Below are 21,698 nucleotides of genomic sequence, written 5' to 3'. Positions count from 1 at the left end.
CCACTTGCAGCTTCAGTCTGGAGTAACAGCAGGCAGTAATTACTGCAGTTAATCATATCAAAGTAATTAATCCTAAAGTTTGAACACCAAGATGCTATCACTGATGCATGGAGTCATTCATACCTCATAAAATTACTGTGCTTTATTTGATGGTGAATGTACTGCATCCCATACAGACCCATTACTTAGAAGAATAAGATCATTAGTCATCATGGCCATGATTTACTACACAAGAACTAGAGTGCTGTCCTAAATCCAGCTAATACTAGTACTACAATTACAGAAATCAATATTAAACCATTTCCACATTTAGCAGGGTTTTTTCCAAGTGTATGAAGGGTGCAGAATAGTTCCAAAGCAATTAATAAAGTGTGTTAAGAAAGAATTATGCAGAGGGATGCTGGCTGACTTGCTCAGCTATCCCACTGTCACAGGCCCCTCCCATTACCCTAAATTATCATTTTGCTACTAACTGTTGCCACTAGAGCTGGTCCAAGCTACCATCAGAAGTAAATAATGTTTTTAACCGGGGAGAGGAAATCAGCACCACAATACTGCACACTCATCTCTTCCATATAAGCCACTCAAGCACTGACTGGTTCAATTTGAGGCAGAAGACTCAGCACAAGAGAAAGAACCATGTGTTACAGGGTAGGGCCCTGAGCCCAAATAGAGTTTAAACCAAAGCAATTCAGTTTCCCTTTTCAAAAGTACCTGATTCTCAGACTGACAATAAGCACCATTTGTTCTGAATTCTGCTTCCAGTATTTCTACACCCTCGATTTGTGAATTCATACCAATAAGAAACAGAATCAGTGTTTCTCTGAAGCACATTTTTCATATAACCAGGAAAGCTGTACCATATATGCTCCTTCCAGTATGGTAAATATTTATACTAACACCTATTTCGAACCAACACATCAAGATCAATGCTCTTTCATAGGTTGTTCCTAAAGCTCTACTATCAGCAAAAAAAAAAACCCACTTCATAATACAACACCAAGTAGTGTAGCTGTTACAGTATTAAGCAGATGTTATTTAAAAAGCATTCTTTAGCCACAACCACCCATTGTTTCTCCTCTAATTTTCTAGAATTATATTGCAGTCTTCATTAAAAGAAAACCCAAACTCAGGGTTTTTCCTTCACACATTCTTCCAAATGCCCTTGTTAGAAGTGGAAATGCTTTTTGATTCAGTAATAACTTCTGTGGTGACACTGCACTGTTTAGCAGCTACAATGGTTTTATTGCATGGTTAATAAATAGAAATGACAAGGGAAACAGCTTTTATTTTAGCAACTTCCCAACAGTAACAACAAAATGAGGAAAACAGAGCATAGACTTTACCTGTATTTACTAATGCTTTCCTTGAGTTTACTTTGGAAACAGAGTCTCTCTTTCTTGTCTTCAAACTTCAAAATATTTCTGACCAATTTGTTAGAATTTTAAGACAGGTTAAGTCATAAGTATAAATTAGCTCCCAGTTTAAAAACATAAAGTGCTCCTTCCAGGATTCGTTCAGCTCAATGAATGATTTTTATTTAAGCATTTAAAAAAACAGTATTTTGTTGAGTAAACACAATAATCAGATAAATAATATTTCAAACATCAGTACGAACTTCATTTACAAAACCTTTTCAGAATTCTTCTGAAAAAGGGTCTTCAGCCGATAAAAATAAAATCTATTAATTACCCTGAAAACCAGACAGGTATAACCAGGATCCAGTCCCTGGATAGTATTATTCCTGTGTTAAGATTTAGTTCCTTCTTTCCTTTCACATTCATCCACGAGAGCACATACACCGCTAAGTAAATATGTGGCTATACAGATGCATATAAAACAAGTCTTTTAAAGGGCCTATCAGACATTTCAATTCTGTCTTTTCATTTATGGAAGCAGGTCCATGGATCCGCAGCTTTAACAAAACGCACACGTGGAGAGCGTCACTTCCGGAAGCGTTTGAACAGCGGGTGGATGTGTTTATTTGTCGATGCCTTACTCCGTGAGGAGTGGTATTCCATGTAAACAGTGTCATCTGCCCCAGACATCGAGCTCATTGTGCCTGTTCGACGGGACACCTGCAGGTACAAGGAGAATAAGCACGTGCTGAGTGTGTGATCAAACAGATCAGCTCTAACCCTACTGACCCCCACTGGCTAATGGGCAGCACTGCCCACTGAGTGACCCCAATGCCAAAAAGCCTTCCAAGTTCTTCTCATGAACTAAAGTGGCCCTTATGCTTCTGCTCTCTGGGCATGAGGAAATGAGGGTTTGATTCAAGGATCACAGTGCCCCACAAAAAAAAGTATATGGTGTGACATATTTGTATCCTGAAGTTTTCAAAAATATTTTCATTGCAATTGACTTAGGAGATATACTTGCAGATCTGTACAACAGATGTGTCATCTTCTCCTTCAAATATGATGGAGGACATGAATTCCATATCTAATTTCTTCCTAGTGCTCAAAAAGTGAGTTATTCCAATAGCTAAATGCTAATGCAGCTTAAAAAATAAATCTGTTCTCTGATGTTTTGTCAATGACAAAATCACACGTAGAATTGGATGGAAATTAAACGGTCCAGTTCTGTCCCCCCTCTGGACATCCTTTTCAGAGAATTCATTACCTGAGCTGATTTTGAACCATATTCTCCAGCAACTACTTCCTCCTCAGCATCCAGGTCAGATGCTTGCAGGACTTTCTGGAGAAGCTGCTGCTGTTCTTCTTTGGTTGAAAATGAAAGTTCTTCTTCCTCCATGCCTGCCAGCTTTGTTATTACCTAAGAAACAGAGCACAGTGCAAGGTGAGGGCTCTTCCTCCTCACTGTTAGCTATTCAAAACCAAGACAAGGATTTCTGACTCCATATCCTGTTGGAACTGCCTTCGACTTTTATTAATGGTCTGAACAGCTCTACAGACAGCACAGATACACATAAAATCTTACTCAGTGGTGTACATACATATACATATAGCTGGAAATGATAAATACAAACCTTTGGGGGAAGAAAAAAGAAAATTAAAAAGAAAAGCTCTGGGCAAAGGATGTCAGCTAAACAAAGCACATATATTTCAGATGCATATTCAACTCACTGCAAAGTCAGCATCATGCTGTGGGCTCTAGATTTGGCTGGTTTAAGAACTAGTACTGTAACAAAAATAATCCACTAGCTTTGCAGAGACTGAAAATTTTAGCACTTAACACTCAGGAATATGGGGGGATAATCCCTAACAAATCGAGGTGTACAATCAGTTGCTGAGAGACAGTGCAGCAACCTGCAAGAGAGCATGAGCAGCAGAGCAAAAATGACTCCACCCTTTGAGTACTCAGACACCAAGTAATTTGGTTTGTTCTCCTCGAAATTCTTGTAACTCATAAGAAAACTGCAGGTGCGAGGCACGTGCCATCTACTGGCAATGCAGTGTCACAGACTCCATTAACTGACAAACCTTTTCTGAAAAACTGAAAAGCTCTCAACCTTCTGTTATAAAGCTTTACAATAGATAGCTTGCTTTCTTAACTAGAGCCATTTTGAAAATTTCACAGGAATTTTTCGTGCCTTTAAATGCATTCTGTAAACACATGTTTATACATAACAATCAGTTTTCCCGCTATTTCCAACCTCACAAGGTTTTGAACAAGACATTCTAATTCGCCATTGATTATCTAGTGTTTCCCCTTCTCATCTTTTCTGCTTACCTCTTGAGTCAATACAATCAGAAACTAATTACCTCAGCAGTCTGGGCTGGATCTGATCACAAAGACTGGTTAAAAAATATAAATACAGCTTAAGGTAAAAAAAATCCACATTAGTTGCAAAGTAATGTTTTTTTAAAAATGGGGTAGGGAAACACTAGAACAAACAATCAGTGCCATGGGCTGTTGTTAATGGCAGGCTCTAATTTGATGTCTTCCTGAGGAATGTCCAAGGTTTAAGAATACATTCATGAAAACAGTCTGTGCTCCCACATGGTTAAAGGAACACTATGGTCCTTCTTGTTTGTTTAGAAGGATATGTGCTATGATAATCTCAAAAACAAACCAAAAGGTGTCGAAAAATCAACTTTATATTGAATTAGTCTGTTTGCAGTTCTGACGCAAAACAGTGTTAACATGATTCATAGAATGGAAAGAATTCCCACTGCATCATTTTTTAAGCTGTCCAACAAATGCCACATTTAAAGTTATCCCCAATTCTTTGATATACAGAATTCTTCTGCTTTTGGTTTAAAATTTAGTATATCCTATATTCAGCCTCTAAATAAAAACACAATACAGTGAGTAATGAAACTGTTTAGCAGACAAAAAAACCCCACTGGCAGTCAACTTCAAGCAGTAATTGTGTTGATAAGGCTGATATTTAAGAAGCAAAGACAAAATATGTTATTTAGCAAAAAAACATTACTCCAGTGCTCTTTTTGATGAAAGGCAGAGAATGGAGCTATTGAGACATGGCAAGAGAAACTAAGTACTAAACAAAAAGTGAAAACTGTTATCCTTTTAAAGGACTAACAAATTTTTAGTAATTTAGGAACAAAAATTCTGAAGGAGAGGACATCAGCACTGAAATAATTACCTAAAGAAGAGGTAGAGTCTCCATATTTGGAAGAATAAGAAGGCAGACATCTGCTGGGAATGACATAATTCATCCTTGCTTGGAATGATGAAGTTCTTTCCAGCCCTACTATTCTTTGATGCCAGCTATGACTAAGTTTGGTAAACAGAAAAAAATAGACATTCTAACATTTTGTTCCTAAACTGTAAAAAAAGAACATTCGAGTACTGATTAGCTAAAATGTTGCTCCAGATACTCAGCTGGTCACTTGCTCTGCTTTTTCTCCCACTTTACACCTAAGCCCCTAGGACTATGTCTTGCAAAATGAAATCCCTCTATTTTAACCTCTTGCTTAGTTCTAAAATCCCAAGCATTCGAATATAAGGGATTGCTCTAATCTTTTGGCTATGGCCAAACACGTGCATTTCCTGTAATTAGCTGCAGCTTAGTACTTACTCATCTACAACTTTGTGAAAATACATTCACTACAAAACAAAACAAGGTTTTCACCTATAAAGGCTGTGACTTGTCTGTTTTGGTGTCAGGGCCCCTTAAAGCTCTATATGGGCCGCTCCTTACAGAGCAGTGATTTACCCTGGCACAGCTGCAGCTCAGGGGAATGTCCCACAAAGTGCCTCCTGAAGAGCCAGATATGGGAGCCTTATATTTTATTCTTTTCCTCAGCAATGTTTCTCCTTGGGAAGGCTTCTAAGTAGACCAATAAGCTCCGGTTTTGTAAAGGAATAAGCTCCTATACCAAAGAGTTATCATGATACTCTGCTGCCTTTAACATCCCAACAGATGAGCATATGGGGCAGCCCATGCATTAAAAGAAAGCTAAATGAGATACACCATGAAATCCATAAAACATAGGAGCTTTGGTGAAATGAGATTTTATGTTTGGAGGAAGACGACATAATAAACTGAAGTACAGGGGGTGACCAATCAAGTTTGGAGAAATGAGACAGCATTCAGTACTTCACAAAAGTGACTATAGGGGAATTTTCTGACTTTCAAGTCCTGGCTCTGTTACACTGTCAACACTGAAAATGTTCTCTATTTGGAGGATGATCTTTGAGTTGTAGGTAGAAGATTTCTATTGTGCAGTAAGTCTCTGCCTGTCATTTTTAAACCAATTAACATTTAACCCAGCGATTTTGGTCATAAATTTCATTACACACCGAGAAAATTAAAAGAGGAAGTCCAAACTGCTGGTGGAGTCTAAATAGGCACAGTCCATAGACCACCATTAGCTGAACACAGAACCACCCTATCAACATCTCTGCATCCTGACTGGCCTGCTGTACTACTGCAGCCTCTGAAGCACTGCGGAAATGGTGCACAAGACTAGCATGTGGAGAAAGATCCCTGGAAGATAATTCTTTAGGAATGGGTTGCTAGACACTAGTCACCTAACTCAGGATTCCCAGAGTCAGATGTGTGAATGCAGGATGGATGAGCCCTGCCTGTTGTGTTCTCTTTAGCCACTAGGAAAAAGATTTTCCCATAGTGAAATCCTGGTCTGAGGCTGGGGCTCTTTGAACATTATTTGTGACTTCTGAAGTTTTGGAAGTTGTCTAAATTGCTGTTGGCTACTATGAAAGGAACACCCAACAACACTGCTTTACGCACAGCCAGTTTGACAATGTGTAATGGGAGTCCTGCACAGATGGACGACTGAACAGCAAAAACATCAACCAACCATGCAACCATCCAGCGGGTGCCTGGTTGGAAGTTACACTTACCTTTCAAGGAGCTGTACTGAGCTATTTGTATCTGTCCTCACAGAGGAAAAAGCAACACTGGAATAGTTCTCACTTGCGAGAAAAGCCTCCATTAATGCATTCCACAACCAGAATTCTCAAACATTTGATCGAATGCTAACATGAATGAACATGAAAATTACATTCTTAGGCCCCAGGCATAATAAATGGCAGGGCCAAGTTACCTTGAAGCTGTAACCTTGATCTACAAGGAACCGTTGCCGTTTCGTTGAGTATGCCATTTCCTGAGTGTCTTGGGATACAAGAGAATAAAAAAAGGCATTGTATTCCTCTGCCACCATGCCTAGAAGACAAAATCATTCATTGATTAGTTCCACTTGGAACAATGGAGCAAAGAACAAAAAAAGGAATAAATACTGAAAATGGGCGTTTAAATAAGTTGTCTCCACAAAAACTATTTGCAAAGTTTAGCTGCACCCAGACTTTGCTAAACTGATTAACACAGCATAGGAACTCCTGCTCTTGTTTCTTAATAATTGAGAATAGGTGAAAAATCAAAAAAGGAAAAGGAAATGCCGACTAACACAATCACACAGATTCTTGGAGAAGAACCTGCCTCTTTATTCTGCTAGGCAAAGTGAAAGATAAAATTATTTTTAGGTCTATTATGTAAAGAAGCAGTCAAAAGCAATGCATGTCGAAAAAGCTTAATGAAAAGAGACAAAGGGAAAGTTTTATCCATGTAAACTAAAGTCTGCAGTGATTTTGTATTAAAAAAACTAAGATACTTAGCTAAGAATTCCTAAGGCTATCTGAAGTCCAGGATGTACCAGGCTGTTTAGCATTTATATTTTTTAACTTACAGTTCTTAAGGTCTATTCCACTAACAACACTGGGTACTGTTTTAAAACTCAGGGTTTCATTAAGACTTTGTTAATTCACTAACATGTGTTTTGTAAGCATTTTCAAACAAAGCCTCATCTGTAACATTCACAAACTGCACATAAAATCATTGTGTGCAAAGCTTAGGTGTGAGTGGAAAGCGGTTTAAGAATCATTTTTCTACGCAAAAAACTCCTCGGCACGTGTTGCAAAAAGATGCTGATCAAAAACCAAATGCAATTTTTACAAGCAAGTAATCTGCTGTATCAAAAACGTGCTTTCCAGAGGATTGCTTTTTAGAGCAATACTATGATTCTCTAAATATGATTTTGTTTTGAGGAAATTATCAAGGAATGAAAAAGTGAAAGAACAGCCGAAGAAAAAAACTTTAATTTTCTTCCAGCTTTCTTTTTTCCTTTGGAAGTTTTCCCATCACTAAGCTTTACCGACCCAGAAGATGCTTCATTTCCATTCACTGGTATATAGGCATATTCTCTTTGACTAAAACATAATCCAAGGAGGATATAAAGGAACACCATGAACATCCAGAGTCTCTGCTGCTCTAGGACATGATCCAAGGCCCAGAGCCCAACCACCCCCTCCTTTACCTTTTTTGGCTCTCAGCACTCGTCCCAGCCTTTGAGCCTCCTGCCTTCGCGACCCACCATGGGATGAGATCTGGATGAGAACGTTGGCTTCTGGCAGATCAAAGGACGTGTCACCCACCTATAACAGAGCAACAACCTCTGAGCAGGATCTTAATTCCATGTATCACCAACAAACAATATATACAAAGCACACCTTTCTTTGTGAGTTGCAATATGAAGATGTTAAATGCACACCATACACGTGTAACTTAAATAAAGTTGGCCCTGAAAACAGGTATGAGGACACAGCGAATGTCCTCACTTACCTTGGAAATGAAAATAGTGTTGATTTTTGGATTGTGCTTGAAGTTTTGTAGAATTTGCATTCTTTCCCCTTGTGCAGTAGGGCCATATATATAGGGTCTGAAAAGAACAAAACATATGCAAATGAAAGAAATTCAAGATTTTTCACTCATCTTTTATGAGGTATCATGGCTGGGAGAACAGTACACATTTGAACAGATACAAACCCAAAATATTTTGGTATAGCTTTCAATTTACTTTTAACTTGTTTGGCTCTTCATGGCAGCTGCCCAATGGTTTGTAGAACTCTCTGCAGCAACCCAGTCAGCCAGAAATAAATTGTCACAAATGTTTTGCAATTACAAGCACCAATGAAGCTGTATATAAGCAGATTGAATACATTTGCTAAGCCTACATGAAAGACTGAAGGCAGCTGTTAAAACGAAGACATTTTTTTCCTCAAATGTACTGAGTTAGCACAGTGACAGCTGCAACCTTTGCTTCCTATTTAAATACTTGAAAATCCAGGCTTCTCTGTCAAGGATACACTGAACGTCATAAACTGGCTGCTGATGTTGTTCTGGGAAAACTATTGTTGCTTTTAAAGCTAACCTCTTGCCCCTTCTAATACCTTCTGGGCCTGAGAACAAGGTCCCAAAGATTCCATGAGCAGCTCACAGTGGCATGTCACCTAAGGTTTCTAACATTTGACATGGAACATTTAGTATCTCAATCCTGAAGGTTCACACAAGCTCTCAGTCACCCATAGACTTCATGAGTAACTTGGACTACTCTGAATTTCCCAGGGTCTGGCTGTTTTGAGAGCAGAGCTGAAAAAACCTAAAAGCTAAAAACAGCAAAGCCCCCTCACCCCCCTAAAAGGATCAGACATGTAAGACAGCACATTGCTTTGTCATCTATTGCACTCCTTTTTCAAATGCTGGTTAACAAACATTTCTGAACAACAGGAATCAAGTTCTACTGTTTCTATTTTGTTCACATTTCCATACATTCTTTCTAACACAAGGAACCAAGCTCAAAGTTTTCATTTAACATTTGATATTGCACATTTATGAATGGCAGCTGACTAAAACTCTGCACGGCACTCGCTCCTACCCGCTGGGCTGCTCTCCTCAGCACACATGTAATTCCTGCCCCACCCAAAACAACAGTTCCCTTTGTTTTAGCTGCTCACAGCAAACTATGATACAAATATCTCTGGTTAAATCGAAGACTCCCTCACCTTCATCCAGCACTGCAAGTCTCCTTTTTTGGTAACACCGACAGCCAGATAACCTGGAGCTCCATGAATGATGGGAGAAACAGAGAATTCACTCAAGAACACTGAAAGGGAGCATCTACTATTTCTTCAACTGTTTTTCCCACCACGCTTCTGCTGCATCTACTCCACTTACAACTGCTGAGCTACGTAGCATCACCCCTCCCAGCATGCCCTTTGCTAAAGGCTTTGTCTGAGGTGCACTGAACGCTGCTAGGGACATTCCAGAGGCATCATTACAGCTAATCACTGTCCAGACAGATTTAAAAAATGATGAAAGAGACCATGAGTGTTGGAATTCATCCAGCACCATTAGCTCGGCTTGCTGTTTTGATGTCACAGCACACCAGCACCACACAGCTCTTAAACTACACTCAGAACTGATCATGAATTTAGGAAGTTTGAAAATGTAATTTGGAAAGCGTAAGACTTCTTTGTGTTTTGCTAAAGAGTACTGCTGGAATTCCTAGACATTAAATCATACACCATCCAAATGCCCCACAGCTTCCAGCAAGCAAGACATTATTTGGGCTTGACAAAGAAAAGATGAGGCCAACTTCTATGCTTATGTTCCCCAATAACCACTGTGCCTAATCCTGGCAAACTCTCCCTGATCATTCCTACCCTAACCCTACAAACACGCTGATGCTAACCCCTCATTAAACTCTATTTGTACAACCTTCCATAACCGCACTCACGTTACAGGCATTTAAGGCAGCCAGAAGCTCTCAGGAGAAATATCTTCCTTTTGTTTATTAAACAATTACAACAGTTCTAGGCAGTGCACTGGTACAGCACAGATCCCCAAAAAGTTTGTCTTAGTTTTTTTTTTTTTTACAGGGTTGAAACCTTTTGACAACCTCAAGAGGAAGGCTGTGGGTCCCAAAAGATCTTCAAAGATCCAGAGTGTGCATATTTGAAAACCTATGTCTCAGAGACAGGGGAAGCTACCATCCATTACAGAAAACAGTTCAAGTGATATTTTTAGAAGCCCCTCCTTTTTCAAATGGATGATGATGCTGATGATGGTAATAACAACAAAAATAATAACAGACGGAGAAATACTGTCCTTCACAGAAATACTGGATGTAAACTCCTCTGAAACAAGTGCTAAACAGAGATTCTTTTTAAACTGTTCCACACAGAAATAATGTTGCATTGCCAGTAAGATCCGTCCAAAAATACCCTCCTGAGCTACTTTTTATACAGAAGGATTGGAATGAAAGCATTACAAGAAATATCAGAGACTACTGAAAGCTGTGAGATTGCAAGGAAATTTTCATGGAAGGAGGAAAACAACAGTGCCATCATTGGTTGTGAACACTTACTTCCCAAGTCTGACTGCATATTCCTTCAGTGCAAACACATTGTCAGCAAATACGATGATTTTATCATTCCGTCGCTCATGAAATTTAATCAGGAACTGGCAGGCTCTGAATTTATTTGGGTTCATGGTGTACAGCAGTATCCTTTTCTTTGTTTTGATAGCTACATATTCTCTGTAAAATTCAGGTGACATTGGGCACCAGACCTACGATTAGAAAACACACACACATAAAATAACCCTCTGTTATTTACTCATTTTATTCCAGTGGGAACAGGAAAGATACTGGGATGATAATGGATTAGGACTTTCTGTATAGCGCAGGGCGCAGGTTTTAACACAGTAATTTCTGTAGCAAAATGAAAGCAATCAACTGGTGTAGTCTCTAGCACTGCCAAAATCTGTTTAACCTCATCAACATTTCAGCCTTCCCAAATGCTTTGGGATTGAGATCCATGACAGAAATAGGCAGTGCGACTGGAACGAGACTGAAAAATAGTTCCTTTATGTTTCATACTTAAGTAATCGAGAGATTGTTTGAGAGCAATCAAAGTAATGAACTGTCTGTATAATCTCCCTGTCACAGAAGTCAAAGCTTTTTCCATAAAGATTAACTTTGATCCATATGCTGAAAGCTGAGACACATTTAGTCTCCATTACAGAACAAATTTTCCAACCTTTTTTCATTTACCAACAAAGGAGTGACCTTTATTTTAACAGCTAGGGTCTAGAACTTCCAAAACACTAGCAGTGATTAGAAGTGTTCAACAGCCTTCCCTAAGCAATTACTTTATTATGTAAATAACTATCATAGTACTCCACAAATCCAGGCTAATTTTTTTACTGTAGCATGAAAATAGAAGAAATTATGAAGTTTAAAAGATTATGCCAATGAAATTACACTATCAATAGTATACAATGATACAATCCATAGGGCATATAATTTAGAAAACATTCACTCTGCTGTACATGGGTTATTCTCCCATATCCATATTAACAAAATACTGCAGAGAAAAGCCTCTTTAATAACGACCATTCCACTGAGAAAGTTCAGTGAAAATTTACAGTTTCTTTAAATATGAATTGTTCTGTACTGTTAGAAACTAATTTTTTGTTTCAAAACATTTTTTCCAGCGAGTTAAATGCTGGATTATGCTTTTTTCATTGCTTGACTACATTAAAAATAAACTTATGCACTGAATAGGCTCTTTTATCGTGTGCTGTCTGTATGAAAGCCTTTAAACTCTTGAATCAGAAGAGAATGACATCAAAGTGACAATGAGATATGAGTACTGAATATTTGACTGCAGTAAAAAATTTCATCTGTTGCTCATGCCTCTGACTACATGGCAAATCCAACATATTTTGAATTTGCATTTTCTTCTGGATTCGAAAATGGGTAAGATCTGGCCTCTCCTGGCTGTGGAGAATGACTAAAGATGCTACTGCTCGACAACACATCAAGAAAATCCAAACAAATATACAGTGCAGTTGTGCATGTATTGGACTTGTTATTTATCAGCCATCAATATTGGAGGTTTTTATCATTTGCTTTTGGTAGTGTCATCCAATGTCAGCTCAAAATATTGGCCTAAAGAATATAAACTTGCAGAATTTTCCCATTATTCACAACAAAACGCAGCCCATGCTTCACAATTCTGCTCATGAGGCAAAACTACCCAAAGCGCCTAAACTGGTAACTGAATTTGAGGACTGGTTACTCTCCCTTCAACCCAGTTATCTTCTAGGTGCCCTTTACTTGCATTCTGCAAGTTCATAACAGTGGGTTTTGTTTCTTTCCTTCTGCAACCTCCAGTTTGGACAGTGTTCAAAAAGGATGAAGCTGACCTGCATCTGCATCTTTTATTCCAATACCAGAGCTAGGAAGAATTGCACGAAATTAGCAAGACAGGCTTAAAATAAACCACAAGAATAGTAACAATAACAACAACAACAAGACAAAAACCAACAAAACAAAACAAACCAACACAGAAAATCCCCTCAAACAATGGGGAAAAAATCCCCCCAAAACCCAAAGAGATAAGAAACAGTTATGAAACTACCATAGCGCATTGTAGCTGCTAAAACTTTCATTCAGTGAGAGTCAGGACAAGTTCATCAAAAAGAAATCTCCTGATACTTACACAGTAACCATGTACAGCTCGTAAATAATGGAGAGCTTGGAGAAATTACAGGAAAAGTAACACAAATGTTTGCCCTATTTTTATACTCTTCCCTAAGTAACTTTGTTGACAATTATCAGAGACAATACATTTAAGTCAGACTTTTAATCTGACCCAGAAATTACTTTAACATTCTAATGTGCCCGTGTGAAAGACTTCTGATTCTGATACCAGATTTTCCTGTCACCCATACGCTGTAAAGAACAGAGTTCACAACATTATATGGGAAAGAAATGGTGAGATCTAGTCCTACATTTTGAAGTTTCACCCTCATGCATTCAGGTTTGAAATAAGCAGGTGTTTTTTAAAATTTCTACTATCCTTCTTTGTTTTAAGAGTTACAAGAATTTTTCCCAACAACTACAGACTGTCTGTCAGGTGCTGTCTCCAGAAGGCAGGTTCCAGCACAGCACCTGATGTTACGCTCATCATAACGGAATGTTAAGCTACCACAGAGAACTGAGTTTAGGATACAAAATCAAATCAGAGAACATGAACATCAACTGCATCGAACCAGGTCTACAGCAGTGAACTGTTCATATTTCCAAATGCTGATTGCAACACAGCTGATCAAGCACCACAATCCCCGCTAACAGAAAGAGCGCTGAAATCACTCCGAAGAACATGTAGCTACTGGATTTGTCACATGTTCGAATTGACCAGCAACAGCCTTGCCTAAGCTACAAAGTAAGTGAAAAGTCATATGAGTAGCTGTTTTTCCCAGTTAAATACTTATAATTTTATACATCTTCCTTAGAAAAATAACAAAAAGTTATCAGCATACTAAATAAACACTAGAAGTACCAAAAAGCAGAGCATCACCTCAGCACACTGGACTTTAGCAATGTAGCCACTGTTCTGCAGTTCCATCCAGTTGGCTTCATAGAGCTTTGGTCCAATCAGGAAGTTCAGGTCAACAATTTTATCATCTTCTCTGACCAGGGTAGCAGTCAGCCCCAGTTTACAGTGAGCTTGTACAATAGTGAGCACACGTCTGAACATTTTTGCTAAGAAATGCAAGACAAATTTATTTTACTTTCCTGAATGGTTTTAGAAGACAAATACTGCAACTTAAAAAAACACTTTCATCAACTCCTGAGCACAGAACAAGCACAGCATTGGGAAAATGTACCCCATTTTACATACGCTCCTAACAAATCTGTGTTACAGCAAAACTGCACACTGATTGCACCTTTCGTTTGCATTGCCAGTGTACTGAAAATCCATGTAAACCTGAAATCTTTATTATTTCACATTCCCCAAAAGAAAATTATTATATTCAGAGGTGACACGGCTTTGTTTATGTCTGTTATTTGCTAGAAAGAATTATGGCACAAGGACTCTTGGTTGACTGCCACGTTCAGGACTTGTAGGATAAGGCAGAACTACTCATCTTTTGTATTGCTAGAGATACCAGAGGAGGTGCTATATCTTCATTTTTATAAAACCAAGAAAGAATAAAAGTGATAGAACAGCGCCAACACTGTGCTACTTTAATAAAATGGCAGTTAATCATCAAGGTCTACTTCTGAAATGTAGTATTTCTGTAGACACCAAATTACATTCAAATGAGACTAAGGTAGAGCAGCTAAGAGAATCCTGGGTGGTATTTTTAGCCAGGATTATTCTACAGACACTTTAATACTACATTATTGCTTTCCAGTAGTACAGATCTCAATTACATAGTAATTTTAAAGACAACAGCTATTTCTGGATCATAATCACTATAGTTATTCATACTGTATTGAGCAGAAATAGATATTAAAGCTAGCCTGCAGTACCACTGCATCTCAGAAGAAAATCAGGCAGATTAATTCCTCTCCTGTTCAAATACAGAAAAAAATTATACAAATGTAATTCATGTATTTTAAGAGCACTTATTTCAACCTATACAGAACTTGTACTTTACACTGCCATTATAGAAAACACAGTGTCCAATTTGAAGGATTTCAGAAAACTAACGGTCAGCTAAACTTCATAGCATTGGGGGAAAGAAAAAAAAAGAAAAAATAAGTAGAATGAGGCAGTGTATCTGTCTCAAAACCTAAGGATGGGTTTACTCACTACCTTAACCAGAAGAAAACCAGCAAAACCCCACCACTTCTAAAGAGTGACATTAATACGGTACGTAACTCAAAAGGTTTGAAGGTCCTTTCCTTACCAGGAATAGTGTGTACTTCATCAAGTATCATAAGGCCCCACTCTTGACTTTTAAGCCACTCCATTACTCTTTCTGCTTCCCAGGACCTTTTTGTCGTGTGCCCCAACATGGAATATGTGCTGATAGCAACAGAACAGCCAATGGGCTTGTCTTTGGCATCAGAGGTGAACCGACAGATCTGGCTGTCATCGATGGTGGACCACATCTTAAACTGGGCCTTCCACTGCTCCACGGACACTGCAGAATTCCCGAGCACCAAGCACCGCTTGCGGACAGTACATGCAGCTGTCACTCCAACCAGAGACTTGCCAGCACCTGCAGGGCAAGAGGAGTGACATTCCTTAGTCAGCTCTCAGGTAGAGAGTAGGAGGAAAACAAAAAAAAGAGCAGAGAACTGTGAGAGGATATGAAATCATGCAAGGACAAGTTCTTTGCTGTTTCTTTGCTGCAACACTCCTAAAGAAATGGAGTATTTGCTTATAAAAGAAACAGGTGGATTGTCTACTGGACACATAACTGCATTTTCTCAAGAAAATAACTGTAAACAATGGCTTTGACAATTAGAAGCAATCATTTTTAATGCTTTTTAATTCCCAAAGCATGCTCAATTACAGGTGGCTACAGAAAGCTTCCCCAGGGTGATCTAGTCCTCTATTCCTCCTAGTTATGGGCATTCTCCCAAAACTAAGTCCTTAGATCTTCCCATTCCTCCTTCACACTTCTTGCACCCTGTCTCAGGCCCTCACCATACCTCCATAGTGCCTCCTCCACCCTCAATACCACGGGCACTTGCACAGTCTCCTGTTCTCTCCTTTTCCATTGCTTCCCATAGGTTGTCCCAGTCTGCACATTCCTCATTTCTACCTCAATTTCCTCTGCCCACAACTTGTGCACATGAGCTCTTCTCTTCCGCAGAACCCTCACCCCCTCATGCCCCATTTGTATTCCAGGCTCCCCCAAGTCTCCCTATTCCCAGCCAAGGAACAAATGATGCCAATGTAAAGCCAAGAGCTTCACATTTCACTGGCAGATGAGCAGAGCTGACTGAGGGTGCAGTGAAAGTGCGAACAGCAACCTGAAGGTACCACGGTCACCCACCAGCTCCACAGTCCCTGCAGGGACACCGACACAGCTCTGTTAACTGGCTCTCCCTCAGCAGAGCCTTGCCACCTGCTCCTAAAAGCCAACAGGACTCTGCACACTGGTACCAGAACAGTCCCTGATGCTGTGAAATCCAAGCAAATGTCATATTTGGAATTCCCTTTACCAAAGGCAAATAAAGAACAGAACTCCTAAGTACCAACACAGAAACTTACCACATGGCAAGACAATAACACCAGACCTGGCTCGCCCATTTCCAAACATCTTCCTTAGGCTTTTCTCTTGATAGGGCCTGAGGACAGCAGTAGGTTTCAGATCTATATTAATATCGGGATTCACGGAATCATTTCTGAAATCATATTCTGCCAGCAAGGGGTATTCCAAATGGATACAACGCTTCTGAAGTTCTTCAATCATCTCCTGAAGAGGAAAGAAAGCTTCAGATGGTAAACTCCCCATATCTGAATTAATTCTTTCTTCTATTTTTTCCTTAGGAACAACTACATGATATAGTACCAAGTGAAATTATGTCAATTTTTTATGCTTACGAAGTCTGCAAGAGTTAAGGTTTATTCCAGAAACTTCATCTGTGATCACCCCTGCCCCCTCAAACATTTTAAATAACAGTCATTATTGGAGAGGGTTTTTTAGGCAGAGGAAGAGCACAATACATTCATCTCTGATGTGTTGCTTATCTGGCAATGACTAAACTACACCCTGAAGTCCTCCAACCATGAGCTCAGTAACAGACACAAAGGGTTCTGTGTGTTACACAGAAGGACCTATTAAAGCTCCACATCTGTTACCTTGAAAACCTCCATACCCTGGTATGGAAGTTATTCCACCACAATGACAGGCTGAGTCAATCACTAAGAGGTTGTTGTTTTCGTTTTGAGTGTTTTAAAATAAACAGAACAGCTACTAAATTATCTTCTTTTATAAATTCTTTTCTCCCCAGTAAGGCATCATTAGAATCGCCAAGTCCAAAAACAACTTAGGAAACCCTACAAAAGCTCTCTGAAGGTTAAGCAAGGACTGTGCTCCAATGTCCAGCTCTCCTTCTTATGTTATGAACTTGGAACCACTAGGAGTTCCTTCTGCAAACATGAATCACAAAACCTTTCTGAAAGCAGCCCTCTACTGAATTCATGCTTGTCTTGCACACAGCAACGCTCAGCCCCATGGGACAGGAACATCCCTCAGCCCCTGAGCCTCTCTGGCCTGTGAGCACTATGCAGGCAGCACAGGAACAACACCCAGCCTGCCACCCCCTGCAGGAAGATTCTAAGGTTTTGGAAGGCAAAATGAAAGAGACGTTAATGACTCCCAGTGATCTCCCCTAGCAAACAAAGGGTCACAGCACTTCCCATTCAGTTCTCATGCTTACATGCAAGTCCTGGCACATTCCCCACAGCTACAAATGCAGAGACTAAAATACTATACCTGCTTGACTTCAAAAGACACTGTCTGTGTTTCCTCCTCCTCCTCCTCATCTTTGTCCATCTGTTCATAAAACTCAAATAAGTCAGCTGGGACATCTGGCTTATTCTGAGTATCTGTTCCCTGGGATGTTGATGGACCAAGGCCACCTTCACTGGATTTGGCAATCTGAAACAGATGGACATGAATTTTCACCAAGGGTTTCATTAGAGACTTACTCTGGCCTCCCCTCCCTCACAAATTTATGCTCAATAAAGAGCCACAGATAATTGCTGGTAGAACCAAGCTGATACAACAAACAAACAATAACCACTCAAGTCTACCCAAGAGTTTATCTACTTTGATCTCACTGCAGTAGTTTTAGAACATGCCTCAAACATACCGCTGATTTACTCGTGAATGTCTCCGTAATGAGCTCTGTTTCTTCACCCTCCGCATTTCTCAGGCGACAGTCTTTAATTACATGGTCTTGCAGAAGCTGCTGAATGACATCAGGGTGGGTACTTTCCACAAAATACCTAAAATTAAAGAACAAATAAAAACATTTTTATGAACTAATCAATTGAATAACTCATAGGAAGAGTGGTAAAGATGCCTAAATACACAGCTGTCCCAGATGCACTCTTAAGCATCCAATCTTGGGGTGCTAATTTAAAAACAGAGACATTATGGCAACTAAAATTTTTTAAAGATGCCTCATACCAAAAGCATCATGTACTTTGCAGCTATCCATCTTGCTCAAATGTTCTCTAACATAAGTGGGAAAACTCCAGCAGAATTGCCCAGAGCTCTCACACACACGTCTTATTTGTGACTTCGACACAAGTCAATTTTTTTGACACTGAATTGAGGTGAGTTTGTGAAAACACTGGATGTGGTGTTTTAAAGTCCTGCCTACAGCACCAAAAAAAGCCCAAAAGACAAAAATCCCAAACTTCCAAAACATAAACCACCTAAAAGTTTAAAACTAGAGCATCCTGGAGAATCATCAATAATGATGCTGGTTTGAGATCTAGTTAAAATATGAGCCAAGAGAGACTTAAGTGGCACAAGAGGAATCTTTTTCTCAGAAACAAAAAAGGTTTCCAGTAATACCAGTGCTAGTTCTACCCAAAGCAGCAGGTTCAAAAAAGCAGCAGCACAAGCAGAGCATTAGATTATAGTCCCAAGCTTTATCAATGGCTGTCAGACCACAGAGAACTTGGGAAAAGAAAGAAAATGAGAAAGAGAAAACACAGGCAAGACACAGACATGGGTTTCAGGTTCCTGCTGTCTCCTTCCTTTCCCTCCCTATTGCAGAACCACAGGTTTAGATACATGAGCTAACCTCTCAAGGTCCTTTCCAGTATTGTCCTCTAGGTTTAAAACAAATCAGATTCAACCCAGTCACAAGCACCCACCTCTTGCCAGTGAATTTGCTTATTTTTCCTGAGTAACAGATTAAAAGTCAGAATACACAAGACTGCAGGACAGTTGTGAAAAACTTGTCTAGCCAGGCTCATGTAAATTAGGAAGGAAGGAATGAAACAATGACCTGAAAACCTCAAGGATATATTGCAAGTCCAAGCAATGAAGAAACAAGATAGAATACCAAATTTACAGCCTACTTAAAAAAATGTAACAATAACCAGACATTAGCTTGGGACACCCAAACTGAATTAATTGGCTAATGTATTAAATACTTCCAACAGCTGTAAAAGTGGTCCTGTAAGGAGAGCTGCCACACTCATCTGGGAGCTGTGAGACTCAGAAGCTACTGAGAGCACTCACTCACGCACCGGTCTGCGTTTGGAGGGCTTCCTCTGGCACAAGAGTTATGGTAGAAGCCACTTACCTGTTATGTTTCAGAACCAGCTTCACCTTCCCGTAGCTGACAGTACACAGCTACAAACAAACACAGCAGTCATTAGGAACATGCAAAAGAGCAATTCCACGTTTGGGATCAAATGCTGCAATGGGTTTTGTGGGGAAGCATGTTACCACAAAACATTTACTTGCAATGCTGTTCTGACCATGGAACAAACTGAAAAGGTTATTTTCAGAAGACACTCATATCATCCCATGCAGGAAATCAGTTACAGGTATTCAGTTTTTATACCTAATTCCAATCGGCTTCCAAGGCTGTGAGAACATAGTTTCAGGATAAGGCAAGCTATGTTTTATAGTGCCCAGCTATTCCAGACTGCTTCCCACACTCATAATCTTCCTCTAGAGCAAATCTGAGGAAGCTCCCCCCACGTACAATTCCTACTGGCTGAAAGTATCTACACAGACACTTGGGTGTATTTTTTTGTAAAACCCCACACAGGATAGATTATAGAAATAGTGTATATGCAACAATATACTATAGAAGAAGACAAAAGATAAAAAAACAATCTCTTGAAACTGTGACAAAATAAGACTTAAAAACAACAAATAATTAAAAAACAATAAATCAATTAGGCAGAGGCAGAAGGAAAGGATTTCATTAATACCAACAGACGTATTTCCAATGCCAATAAAATAGCCTTACCTTGATAAACTGAATTATTCCATCTGGGACACCAGTCTTGCTCAGTTTTTGCAAATACTCGGTGATATCACTTGTCTGTAAACCGACACTGACTGCAGCATACAGGGAGTAAGCAGTCAGCTTGTACTCGTGAATGTGGGTGGGTCTGCACACGGGCTCAGCAATGGCAACCAGAAAGTCCTGTGCATATTTGTAAACCGGAGAAAATGCTTCCAGAAAAATATGGCCATCGGGAGCCTGCAGAAATAATAAGAAATGCTCAGGGCACAGCATACTGATTAAATGAATCAGGGATTTCCTATGAAGTAGCCTTTATGACACAGTAACAATTTGCTATTTAGGTAGTAAGAGACTATTGAGTTTCAAAAAAAGGGTTTGCCCTAATGAATTTACAAGAAGACAGGAGATGCAGATACCTTTTGTCTTCTGAAAGGACCTAGACATTGATTTGTCCATGTCCCTTTCATGATACTAAGAATAAACCACACCCAGATTGATAAAGCTCTTCCCAACTGACACGTTGGGGTACTGGTCCTTTTTTAATGTTAAACAAATGGCTTGAGCAGATGCAAGTTTCCAGCCCCATTCCCCTGAAACAACAAAACTCCCCTCACTCATTTTACAATGAATGAATGGAGAGGGAAAGGAGGCACTTGAGTGTCACAGCACTTGGTGACAAGCACCCTGTAGATGCTGGCAGGGCAACCACCTTTTCTCTAGATGCTGCACCACTGGCCAGCCCTTGGGCTGCTTTACTAAGATCCCTTCAGAACAGAGAAAACAAACAGCACCAGCCAAGACCAGCCTGTCTTAAAGCTGTTTCACTCCAAGATACAAATCCTGTCTCTGCATGACTGCAACAAGTTCCACTCGTGTCATCAGCCAACGCGCCTCTATGGGTTGTTCTACAGCCCACCCGGAGACGTCTGGCTTTGGGTGCTCCACGGCACCCCCGCGGAAAGGGGGGCCCGGCAGCGGGGTGGGAGCAATCCCCTGGGCATTCCCAGAGGTTCCCATCCCGGGTGTCCCCGCACAGGCTCCGCAGGGCAAACCCCGCTTTCAGCGCCCCGAGGCTCTTCCCCCCCAGGCACATCCCGGCTTGTCCGGGGCGGTCCCGGCTCCTCTATGGGCGAAACTCCCGGTCCTTGCCCGTGTCCTGCACTGACCTCGCCACGGGCCCGGCTCCCAGCGCGTCCCACCCCCGGGCATCGCCGCCCCCTGCACGCACCACCCAGAGGGGCCGCGAGTGGTGATCGGCCTTCAGGGGCATCTGCAGCCGGTAGTCCTTGGCCCCGTACTCGTCCACCTTGGTGCCGCTCTCCTCCACCTGCTTCCCCGCCGCCGACGGCACAGCCTCCTGCGGCTCCTTCCCGGCACCTTCATCCTCGTCGTCTTCGTCGTCGTCGTAATGGCGCTTCTTGGACTTCTTCTTATCTGGAAGCAGAGCGGGAGCTGTGACGAGCCCCCCTCAAGGGCCCCCCCCCCCAAAAGGGTCCCCGCGCCCCCATCCCATCCCGGCCCGGCCCCGCTCACCCCGCTCCTTCCTGCCCATGGCCGCCGCGCGCCGCGTTGCGCCCGCCCGCGCGTCACTTCCGCACGGCCCGCAGCGGGGCGGGGCGGGAGGAGGAGCCATCGATTTTCTGTTCCCGG

General features: G+C 40.7%; 1 protein-coding gene and 1 long non-coding RNA gene across 3 annotated transcripts; one reads left to right on the top strand and one right to left on the bottom strand.

Moving 5' to 3' along the window:
- Window positions 1-1,519: 1,519 nt before the first annotated feature.
- Window positions 1,520-21,677, bottom strand: ERCC3 (ERCC excision repair 3, TFIIH core complex helicase subunit). Its single transcript, XM_027879841.1, has 15 exons — window positions 21,582-21,677; window positions 21,277-21,482; window positions 20,049-20,285; window positions 19,371-19,420; window positions 17,919-18,054; window positions 17,540-17,704; window positions 16,312-16,516; window positions 14,996-15,310; window positions 13,657-13,841; window positions 10,656-10,858; window positions 8,072-8,168; window positions 7,767-7,884; window positions 6,501-6,619; window positions 2,626-2,778; window positions 1,520-2,078 (listed from the first exon to the last, which is right to left on the bottom strand). The coding sequence occupies exons 1-15, from the start codon at window positions 21,598-21,600 to the stop codon at window positions 1,944-1,946; spliced, it is 2,343 nt and encodes a 780-aa protein (XP_027735642.1). The 5' UTR covers window positions 21,601-21,677; the 3' UTR covers window positions 1,520-1,943.
- On the top strand, window positions 1,977-8,043 carry LOC114055584. 2 transcript variants are annotated; one of them, XR_003570770.1, is made up of 3 exons: window positions 1,977-2,084; window positions 7,562-7,636; window positions 7,725-8,043. It is a non-coding gene; the product is annotated as an uncharacterized LOC114055584 (long non-coding RNA). The 2 variants fall into 2 exon arrangements; XR_003570768.1 differs by having other exon boundaries at window positions 7,562-8,043.
- Window positions 21,678-21,698: the final 21 nt, after the last annotated feature.

This window comes from Empidonax traillii, unplaced genomic scaffold (genome assembly GCF_003031625.1).
Source record: "Empidonax traillii isolate 1590-97213 ecotype Southwest subspecies unplaced genomic scaffold, ASM303162v1 scaffold5:size3517227, whole genome shotgun sequence".
In the NCBI taxonomy this organism is placed as follows: Eukaryota; Metazoa; Chordata; class Aves; order Passeriformes; family Tyrannidae; genus Empidonax; species Empidonax traillii.
This window is presented reverse-complemented; position numbering and strand designations above follow the sequence as displayed.